Source organism: Hipposideros armiger, unplaced genomic scaffold (assembly GCF_001890085.2).
Source record: "Hipposideros armiger isolate ML-2016 unplaced genomic scaffold, ASM189008v1 scaffold_98, whole genome shotgun sequence".
Lineage (NCBI taxonomy): Eukaryota > Metazoa > Chordata > Mammalia > Chiroptera > Hipposideridae > Hipposideros > Hipposideros armiger.
In genome coordinates this window covers 3554462-3565987 of record NW_017731448.1, presented here as the reverse complement: position 1 = coordinate 3565987, position 11526 = coordinate 3554462, and the positions used below count along the sequence as shown (strand labels likewise).

At 45.2% G+C, this 11526-nt stretch overlaps 1 protein-coding gene across 8 annotated transcripts in view; it reads left to right on the top strand.

Moving 5' to 3' along the window:
* Nucleotides 1-11526, top strand: part of TRIO (trio Rho guanine nucleotide exchange factor) — a 322427-nt gene that overhangs the window by 146140 nt on the left and 164761 nt on the right. For all 8 annotated transcript variants that reach the window (XM_019646200.1, XM_019646201.1, XM_019646198.1 and 5 more), the window contains exon 9: nt 1103-1333. In XM_019646200.1, coding sequence (XP_019501745.1) covers nt 1103-1333 — 231 coding nt within the window. The remainder of the gene's footprint in view (nt 1-1102; nt 1334-11526) is intronic.

The following is an 11526-nucleotide window of genomic DNA, read 5'->3' as shown; positions in this document are numbered from 1 at the left end:
TTTGCCCATGAGTCCCCTCCTCTCTACCCCGAGGGCTCCCCCTGAATCATATTTGCTCCTCCTTTCAATAGAAACCCAAGGTTTTCAGATAATCACGATGCTGTTTTGTGTACCTGAAACGCATATAATACTGTATGTCAGCAGTAATTGAAAAATACACTTAAAAAAAATAAAAAGAAGTGTCTGAGCACAAAGATCATGGTGTTGAGGCCTTACTAAGAAGTTCTGGGAATCTCAAAGCACAGTTGCTTTACGTGCCACATGCCCTTTTCATTATCTGATCGGGACTTATTGTTTCAGCCACATCCGGCATAATCATTCCTAAATCTTAAAAATGAAAGATATGTGACACTTTTCTTAATGTATTCCACCCGCATGTTTTCTTATTTCTTTGCTTAGTCTGAATACTTTCATTGAATTGTACTTCAGTAGTTAACTGCCATAGTGTACACAGACATCTGTTTTAAAAGCTGATGACATTTTAATTAACATTACTTTTTAAAGTTAATAAACCAAATAAAATGGCACTTACATGTTTCTTATTATTTTGTGAAGTAAAATTGCTGTCCAACTATGTCAGAGAGTTTATGTACATATTCCTTGCCTGGTGCTAAATTATTGATCTGTTTTTAAGCCAAGGTTTCAAGATTCAGCATTAAAATTTCGCTCCATTGTGATTGTTGTATTCTAACACAATATCTCAACTTAAAATCATTACTTTAAAGTTTTAATTTGCAGATATCCCAGCAGTGCAATTTTATGTCATCAGATTTATGTGATTTAAGGCAGTATGCTGTTTAATCATTAAGAATAAGTCCTACTACAATGTTTTATGATGATGAATGTTCTTTTAACTCAGTGTCTTACCACATTTGGTTCTGAGGTGTCTGGATAACGAATGCATTTGTTTTTAACTTTATTTTGTCCTTTATAAAATATGCCTTGAGTAAAACAGTGGTTTGTGTTTGTGTGTGTGAGTGTGTATGTGCACATGTGTGTGCACGCATCCGGGAACAGAGCCTGCAGATGGCCTGGGCAAAGCTGCCCAGGAAAGGTCTGGAACTGTCACTGGTGTATAATGGCGCGTCTGTTTTGCGGGCAGGTGAGCCAGGATGGGAAGTCACTCCTTGACAAGCTCCAGCGGCCCTTGACTCCCGGCAGCTCCGACTCCCTGACGGCCTCTGCCAACTACTCCAAGGCGGTGCACCATGTCCTGGACGTCATCCATGAGGTGCTGCACCACCAGCGGCAGCTGGAGAACATCTGGCAGCACCGCAAGGTGCGGCTGCACCAGAGGCTGCAGCTGTGTGTGTTCCAGCAGGACGTGCAGCAGGTCAGTCCACGCGGCACTGTCCCCGTGGGGATTGCCACGGGCGCGGTGGGAACGTGGGGAGTGCGTCGTTCTGCTGGGTGTATCTGTGCTGATGGGGAGCGGAAGATAATGGTGGGAGAAAAAAATAGGCACACACGCACATGCCCCCTTTAGGTGAGTGCATCGTCCTGCTGGGCATGTCTCGGCTGATGGAGTGATTGGAAATGGAAGGTGGGAGACACCACACACCCACACCCACACACATACACACACACCCCCACACTCCAAACCCCACACCCCTCCTTTGTTCAGCATGAGTGAAAACAGCTTTGAGAATGCATGCTCAGGCTGCTTTCAGTGGGACACGTGATATGACGCAGGCGCTTAATTGGAGACTGAGTTTTGTTCTTGAAACAGGTCAGTCCCAGTTATGTTTACTTGTGAGAATAATGCCGGTGGTGCTTATACCAGGGTGTTGTTATAATGTAAGATCACCTGCTGTTTGGTTACTCCAACACCAAGCTAATCATGCTTCTCTTCCCACCTGGTAGTACAGCCTGAGGGGCACAGTGGGTGCTTAATAAGTCACTGTCTAATGAAAAGTGGACTTTTATGACTCTTCACTTCTAAGCACTTGACATCCCTTTTGTTGTTCTTGTTACAAAAATAAGAGTAAGTCCAGTCCCCATACTTTTTATCTCCTTATTATAGAATAAGAATTTATCCTGCTTCCAGGGTTTCAGGGATTAACACTGGGGGCATATAAAATATGATAGAGCTTTAGTGATAAATAAGGTCATAGTTGTGTCCTTGCCCCATAATAGAGGGGAAAACAAGGCTGCAAATGAGGCGTCAACTCTGGGGATGAGGAATTCTGGGAGGTGCGGGGAAGCTCGTGGCAGCCAGGGAGTTGGCGTGCAGCCACAGTGATAGGTCTGGAACAAAACCACTCTTTTCCTGGCGCGTCCAGGAGCCCGGGTGCTTTGTTCAGACGTGCAGGAGCTCGGGTTTCACTCTCCCCAGTATCATCTCAAGGTGAGTGGGTTTCCTGCTGAATGGGCCGAGATGAGGGGAAGTTGTGCTGTGTTCTGAGAGCACAGATTCTCCACGTGGTATTGAACATCATTTTTCACACAACGGGTATCTGGTGAGCTCAGAATACTTTAATTGTGCCATCATTTTTAATTCTCACATACTGTGACTTGCATCTACTTATGTTTTTGAGTTCTCTGAAGGTTGCATATGCAACGTGCCTCGGGCGTGATGGTTTTGATGTGATTCCTGCTTCTTTACAGTGTTGTTTAGTCAAAGAAGATAATTGCCAGGGAAAGAACATAGCGCAAGAGGTGCAGGGGGAGGAGCCGCAGTCGAGGAGTTACTGTGAGAACTGAAATTATAAGCTTGAAAGCATGAGCACTAGTTTTTCTTAATTGTTCAGAAATTTCCTAAACCATGAAATGATAGCAGTTTAAATGTAATTATTAAAGGATTTTCTTGCCCACCTCTCTCTCTTGGATCGAGTGTTCATTCCACATCCCTGGACTAACCTTCTTTCTGAACTTGTGTCTGAAGCAGTAGCAGGGGCTCCCCTCCTTTCACCCCCAGTTCTGATGGCTCCTTGGGGGCCCAGCCACATAAGAAGAATAAGCCATGGATTGTTTGGCGGAGGGGGAGGCGTGAGGAAAGGCAGCCTGTGGGAATAGGCGAGGAGCCTAGCTGGCTAATGTGGCACCCAGTACTTAAATGTGCTTGAATTTGAATACAGCAAATAATTAATTTTTATATGAGAAAGGTAATTATGACAATAATGAGGCCAGTTCTTTCAAGCTAGCTTTTTTTCTCAAGAACAAACAGTATGTTGGGTGGAATGTCTGTAGGAGAAAGTTTTTGCAGCGCACAGTGCATCCATGGTCCTGTTAGCATTCCGTAGAAAACAGATAATTGGCCTTTAAGGGAAAGGTGTTGTTGATTAAATGATGGGGCATGGTTTGGACTTGTTATGCAAACAGGGAGTTGCTATGTAGGCTTCACTTGGGGAGCTGGGAGCTAAGCTGATGAGATGAAGTAAAGCAAACACTTTGCCTTAAAGGAGTGCATAGGACTGTATTTCTGCCACTCAGGAAATTGCAACACGTGGGAATTTTTGTCATTGCGCATGGAGTAGGAGGAGGAAGCTGAGAGTAAATGAAAAAAAAAAGTAGTGCTTTAGCCAACTAGAGAGAAAAGTAGTTTTTCTTTGGCTGTTTTGGGTGATGAAAAAGCATCTGTAAATACTGTTGAGGAAAAACAATAGCCACTTACCACACAGTAGGAATGGAATGAGGACGTTTTTGTGAAAACAACCCTTTGGAAGCGAGAAAAACTACTTGGAAGAATACATGTCAGACTGTTAACAGTGTCCCCTGAGGAAGGCAGCAGTGGGAGGAGGCATGGGGAGTTTGGTTGGTAAAACAAAAGTAATGTTGCTTAAGTGGTTAAATTTTTTTTTTCTTCATAAAAAGCAAAGGCAACTTCATAATTTCTATATGGAGGGAGTTTCGATGGGAGTCTGGTGCTGTGGTGTGGGGGCCCATGAAGCTACTTTGCGTAATACTTAGCATTTGTCCAAATCAGAAGATGTGTTGGGAAAGTGGGAAATTTGCCCCACTACACATCCTGGCTACTAACCAGTACTAACCTTTGTCATTGTTAACTTAAAAATCAAGTCAATACTTGGTGTGTCATATTTCCTAGTGATCAAATGGCGTGTATATTCCCGTGGCTTCGCTTGACTGTCAGAGCAGCCCTCGGTGGATGTTTGGCTGAATTCATGAATGGCTGGGTTACTGCTAGGCAGCGTTTTTCGAGTATGCTTTAGTTGACCATAATAAGGTAATTTATTTTCGCTGTGCTCATTTAAATAGGAAGGCAGTTTGGAAGTGGCCCGTAGCAGGATGCTGTCAAACTCGTTCTCCTGCTCTCCACCTCAGCCTGCCCACCTCTTGGATGGGTGGGATCTGGTTACTCCAGCACGGCAGGTGAGGTGGAGGGGCCCTGTAATCTGCAGGCCAGCTCCCCCGAAAGAAACCTGCTGAAGAAGCCTTCCACTTCCCAGTGTGTGCGAGCGCCAGCTGGGCTGAGTTAGCTCTTGAAAGAGCTGCTTCTAGGTAGATGTGAGGCCATCAACTAATATCCTGAAAAGACGGTCAAGCAAATCCAGCCACTCTAGAGTCTTGTCATCCACACTTCACTTCTTTCCCCCTCAAATTATCTTATTGAATGTGTGCTATTCCGAGCAGTACAGAGGTAAATATGTTGAATGGCTCCAAGTTCCTTTTCTCTAGGAATTGTAATTTCATAAGAGTAGATGGTTTAGTCTGGTATAGGGGTCAGCAAACTTTTGAGACGAAAGAGCTGCCAAGAGTCGGGTTGGCAAACTGGCTCGCGAGCCACATGTGGCTCTGAAGTAAAATTGAGAATGAAAATAAAACTATCATAGTTTCATTAATAATATTACTTTAAATTTTCCTTATTTGTAAAAATATATTTATGGCTCTCAAATAATATTTAAATTGTGAGGGACAGGACTGGCTCTTCCAGGGGTCGGCAAACTTTTGAGACGGAACGTACCCAAAGAGCCACGTGTGGCTCACGAGCCGCAGTTTGCCGACCCCTAGGCTAGTAAATTAGACCATAACATGCTTCAATTTAGCAGGTACGCCTTTGTTTATTGTCAGTTGTAATTGCACTGCGGCATAAATTTGCGTCATACCCGTCCAGGTGCTGCCCGGAGTGAGGGAGTAAATAAAACGAGCCACCCTCATGTGTTATCTCCCTACCTTGTGCATGCGCTCCAGGGGAACATATCTATGCTTCAGCAGCTTGTGCAAATTTGGGGGTTCCTGAGAGCTTTAGCCCTATTCTTCTCAAACGTCAAGGGTCTAGTGTACAAGGGAAATGAGTCCTGCAAGAGAGGTGCATGTGACAAGTGCCTGGGCACCCGGAGCATCTTCACGGGAGAGGCAGGGCTTGAGCCCATCTTTGAAGGATGGAGTTCAAGGTCCGTAGGTTGAGGAATTGCGAACAGCAGAGACATGAAAGGGCAGGGCCTGCCTGAAGAACAGCAGGTGGCCTGGCATGGGCAGAATGGAGAGGTGGGAAGGCATGAGCTGGGGCTGGGTCTAGAAGGGTGACCTCCTGACGAAGGCTGGAGACTTGTTTCTGTACAATGATGTCGGGCAGCACTGCAGGGACACAGTGACCCGTGGCTGAGTGCCATGAGTTGGTGCCGGGGCCTGGAGTGACTTGTGAGGGCTGAGTGAGGGCACATTTGTGTGGCATCTAGCTCATCTTGGTGCCTTGTGGGTGCTCGCTAACATGTAAGTGTCTCCTTTCTTATGCCCACTTGATGCTCACAGCAGCCTGCTGAGGTCATGCTTTCCCCATTTCACCACGAGTTCAAGGACCATATGCAGAGTGCTCTGACTTGGTGCTGCGGGCATGGTCTGGGGGTGGGTGACATGATGCTACTTGCCTTAGAAAGCTTGCTCTGCTTGCAGTGTGATGAGCCAGCCTAGAGCGAGGAGACAGAAGAAGTTCCCACTGGGGACATTTACTCACATCATGGAGAAGTCTTGGCAGAAGCGTGAGGTCCACGGGGCAGCGATCTGTGTTTAATTCCCTGGTGTTTCCCCAAGTGACTGGGATAGTAGATGCTCGGTATTTGTTGAGTGAATGAATGAGCAGGTAGATGAAGAAATTTTAGGAATTCCCCAATTTTGCTAAAAGTTTCTTCATTTATTCTGGAATGGGGGAGGTTTGGCCTTGGAATCAAGTAACCAGCCGGGAGATCTACCTGAAGAAACAGGAGCTTTGATCGACGTTGGGGAGTTACGGGTGGCCGAGGAAGGAAGAGATCGTTTCAGTGCATGGGAATTTTGCAAGTGTGATGAAATCTTTAAAATATTAAAGATTTTGGCACTTGAATAAAAATCAGGGTCTTAAAGCCAAGTTCCAGCTGGGGAGGGAAGTCAGAATATGCCAAAGAGGCAAAGAAACGGGTTCCAGGTCTATAGAGAAGTGATTTCATAGCTTTACCTGGGGCCCTAGGCTGCTGTCCTTAGCCAGTAAAAGCCATCTTGCCTCTGTGATGCCTGACTCAGGGCTCTAGGATGGCACCACCCACACTGGACCTAGCCCTTAAGTGACGGTTCTTCCACTTATTTGTTCCATGCTCATTACTTTAAGGCAGGAGGGTGCGTTTTTCTCATCCCACTCGTCAGCACCATTCCAGAATCCTAGCTATTGAACACTCTCCTCGCTTCACATTCCCACATGCACAGTTCTGAGTATACCTCTTGAGAAGAACGGTTAGAGGGTTACCGTCTTTTCTGAGCTGCTTAGTTAGAAATTGGAAGTGCCGGAGGGCAGGTGTTGGGCCTGGGCACCTGCTGAGAGCTCGTAGAGGCTGGCCGCTGATCTTCGTGGTGAGTTTAGAGCCAACTTCAATTAATCTTTATCCTGGTGAACCCAGGAGAGACTGACTGTCAGAGTGATCTTAGTAAGCACAGCTCCAAAAGAGCTGAAAGTTCAACGGTGGAGTTAAAAGTTTGGGAAAATGGATGACTCCCCCACAGCAGATACATGAATACAGGGTGTGAGAGCTGGCGCTGAGCCAGTGGGACCAAGCAGGAACCCAGGGAACCGAGGTAAATCAGACGTGAGCAGGGCCCTGAGGCCGTCGAGCCCTTGGGGACAAGGTACTCCAGAGGCAGGATGGTCAGGAGTGGACAGAGCCAAGAACAAACCCCAGAGAGTCTGGGGTTCCCTTACTGAGTGCCGGCCACATTGTCAGGGTCCCCTGAGAGGAAGGTGCCTGGGGGTTCGCTGGACAGGGAAGATTGATGCGTACACATGTGCATACCATATATGCATACATATTACATAGTTCAGCAAGTAGATGTAATCTGTACACAGCAACTTTAGTTTCCCAGATAACATTATCTGGACATAGGAAGATCTTTCTTGGACAACTTTGGGCTATTTTATATTCACTTCCAAAATAAGAATGTGAAAAATAATTTTTAAAAGTTTAGAAAGTTACTAAAAGGATTAACCCATGTTGGTAGAGCGATGGTTGGTTGGGGTTTGATGGGACTATCCAAGGTGAGGCTATTTATGTGACTAATGACCTGCCTCCATCTTCCCTTCCTCTCCTTCCTTAGCTTCTTTGTTTTCCTTAAGAAAGTTCATGTTCTGAGGTCATTAAAACTAGGGTGATACCAAGAGAACCAGTGATTTCTGTATTTTTAGAAGATAGATGGATGAATGGATGGATGATGTCGAAGCTTAAAATTTAAAAGCCTCTTTTTCATCCTTCTTCATTGATTTCACCTCGGCCTCCTTCCAGCCAAGGAAGCGCATGAAGTGACATACATGCTCGTGTGCTCGTTGAGCAGAAGTAGCGCTTGCAACATAGCACTTGAGGGCTGGACCTAAAAAGGACATTCTGGGTTCTGTGTCATTCATCCGTTCGCTGTGTGTAATTGGAGGTATTTTTTTGTGTTGTTTGGTTTTTTTAAATAGCTTCTTTTTCCAAGTGAGCCTTAGGCTTAGAATACTTTGGAATGTCCTAGAAACCATTTTTTAAAAAAAAGATCTTTCCATATTAAGAATAATTTTATATATATATATATATATATATATATATATATGTATGTATGTATACAGAACATGCTTAATTTTACTTTTGAAATATAATGAATGAAGAAACGGAGAGTTCTGGCTCCAGTGGAGAGAAATAAAGAAATGTGGGGGCGGGAGGAAACCGTCATTATTGTCAGGCAGCTGTGAAGGCTGGACCTGAAAAGCGCCCCCTCCTCGCCTCAGTCCCCCGAAGCCCACGGATGCCTGTTGAATTTTGTGTCTGTTTCTTTTCACTGCAGAAGTGATACGTACACATCATAGAATGTAGTAGAGCCAGAGGCCATTGTGATCATGTCAGGCCAAGCCCCTCATTTTCCAGATAATAAAACCGAGCCTCAAAAAAGTCAAGTGAGTTGGCTGGGGCTCCCAGAAGCCTAGTGGATTTTTAACTGCTTCATCCCTGTTGACCTGAGGGGGCTGCTTCACTTGTGAGCTAATCAGAGTAAAGCTGAATTGACCTGTTCCGTAAGAAGGACTATTTAAGGGCGTCTTTTGGGCTGGGGGAAAGGGCTCACTGAGAAGCTGCAGCTGCCCACCCACCACTGTGAAGGAACATAGCTACTTACAGAGACCTTTTTTTTTCTTTTTTTCTTTTTTTTAATGTTTTGAAGTTTAGTCACTTTGGGAGTGGATAAATACAAACAGAAAGCCACGAGAGAAGACCTGCTTGCAGTCTGGAGGCCAGGTCTCCACAGCCGGCTCAGGCCGTGTCTGCTTCGCTGAGCAGTGTGGATCGTGTGGCCTGGAATGGACGTGGCTGGGACTGTGGACTAGCTGCAGGAGTAAAACGAGCTCTGAGCTTTCGGGGGGGGAAAAAGTGTCCTGCAGCTTAAGACAGGATGAGCCCGTGGAGCCCAGTCATTAAACTCACAGTATTCCTTCATTTGTGATTTTAAACTTTGGGGGTGAATTACATTATTAGTGTAATATTGTGTGTCTTCACAGCGATGCTCAACACCAGGCTTTAATACAAGTTAACATTATCTAAGTGAAGGCCTCCTTTTTGGTCACCTACTTACGATTAGCAAATTTGAAATGACATTGCTTGGTTGACCAGTCGTTTCTTTGTTATAATCACTAAAATACCATTGGTTTGATAATGAAGAAAGCTCTGATTAAATGCTTCTTTCAGCAGCACTTATTTAAAAGCAAAACTAGAGATACAATATGTCGGTTTCTACATTGGCATCCCCAACGATTTAAATAAGCCAACGGAATAAGGAAGTAACTAAAATAAGTGCAAGTAGGTTAATTTTGGTTTGATAGGGAATGTAGGGTAGGGCAGGGAGGAAATTCATATTTTGCAACCGAAAAATTCTTATTTTATGTAAAAAAGAACAAACGCAGGTATTTTAGAAGTACTTTTGTTTTTATTTGCTTTGTGTAATCATAGCTTTTTGAAGTGAATATAGAATCAAAAGAGCTTATGTTTTCATTTTTATGTGCATAAAGTGTGACTTAGAAGGGGCTCTATTATGATACAACATTCATTCACTGTGTATTGTGTCTTTAAAACATAGCTGGAATTGACAGATGTTTGCATATTTTCTCTGAATACTCTCTGGGTCCTGAATTGCCGGTAAAAATAGACTGGCTTAGTGTGTTTGCGTCAGTGGTCTTGTCTTGTTTTCCCAGCAGCACCCTAGAGCTCCATGCTGACAGCGGTATCAGTTAGGACATGAGCATCATTGTACTGACCATCATCATGTTCGATCTTGTAATTACAAACAGGGACTTAGCTAAACCATCCGCAGGATTTCCTGCACATCTGACATTGGATGCTAAGAGCCGGTATCTGTGTGTCAAGAGTTGGTGGCTCACTTTGGAGCGACCTTGACCTTGGGGCTGTCACTGTCCATTCGATGGCACTGACTGCACAGAGGAATGATCTCTGCACCACATCCTCTGAACGGAGAGGGAGGCGGTGTTGGTCTCCCAGCTTTGCTTTCTGCCTTGAACCTGGCAGCCCCGGGAAGGGACGGGCCCTTGCCCTTCTCCTTGAGTCTGGCAGCCAAGCAGCAAATCCTGTGCCCGCCTTGTTTTTCCTGGGGTCAAGGTCATGAGACAGAGAGATGACAGCAGCTCCACAGCTGAGGTCATGGAGGAGGCTGGCTGACTAGGTTGATGCAGCCCCCTGACCTGCAAATATTTTTGTTTCAAATGGCAAGAATCCACAGGCATGTCTTTAAAATGCTCCTTGGACAAGTGTGTTGACTGAGGACTCCTTGGCAAGCCGGGCAATGTTCTCTGACTTATACCAGAAGTAAAAGCCTGTGGGGGAGTTTGGTTTTGAGCATGAGCTGGATTTCATAATTGTCTGCTGCTGTTTTAATAAAGTGCTTCGAATTTATACACTCTTCTTTGAATTGCTTGCATGTTTGTTGGAAATATAATTTCACCTGGTATTTACAATTTTGTCTAAAGGAACCACTGACAAAAGAAAAATGCCCGTGATTATCCTAAGCGGTTGGTTCATAATAGCTTTTAGTTCCAACTTATGCTTCCTGCAACACTTTTCTTAGGCTTAAAAAAACAAATTATTATTATTTTTAAAATACTGCGTTTTCCCTTTTCCTACCCTTTCTACTAAGTAATGTTTATCTTTTGCTTTTTGAAATTGTGCCTCATTTCAAGTCTGTATTGAGCTACCAGTAATCATCAGGTTTGCTGCTTACCCGTGGCTTCCTATTTCTTTTTACAGCCAAGGAATAGACAGAATATACAGTAGCGATAGTTAAAAAGCCTCCCAGCCCTTCATGCGGATCCGCTAGGCAGGTGGACTGTGGTGCTGGTGTTACTTACACAGCTCTAAATTCTGTTCAGCCTTCAAATAGCTGAACCTTGTCTTCTGCGTGCTGCTGGCCTCACACACAGGCACGTGCCGTTGCCCGGATCCATTCTCTGACATGTCTAGAAGTTGTCGTTGGACCTTCTTTAGGAGTGAATTCTAAAATGAGTACTAAGGGCCTGTGGTGTAAACGACTCAGCCGCTTCATGTGAGCGTCGCACTACCTGCTAACGATGGTACGAAAAGCCCTCCCACTCATAGCTCAGGAAGGACAGTAATGGACTAAGTGCCCTAGTTAAGAGCCTGTGCCACCAAGCGCTTAGTTAGGTGGAGGCAGCTACGGGCTGTGGTTTATGGGTGGGGGTGGCATAAATGCTGCGTACTTGCCCCTGACATTAGGGTGCCTCAGATAGAGAGAACCGAATACTCACAGCCCCGCAAGATGGTCCCTCTGAGCAGGTAAGGACGCTAGCGGCAGGTCAGAAGCGATGAGGAACTTGCTTGCCCAAGAGCACGCAGCCAGACCCTGCGTTTGCGTGCAGAGGTGCTGGGAATGAAGGGTGGCGGGGAGAGCTTTCAGAAGGACGGGGGACTGAGGTGGTAGACAGAATGCAGATGCATCCAGTCGGAATTCCTCTGGTAGCATGACCTCAGGTGACTGGCAGAGTGGTGGTGGTGGTGGTGACAAGAAGGTTCAGAAATGAGCTGTGCTAATAAGGTAAACTGGTGGCTTTGACCTGAG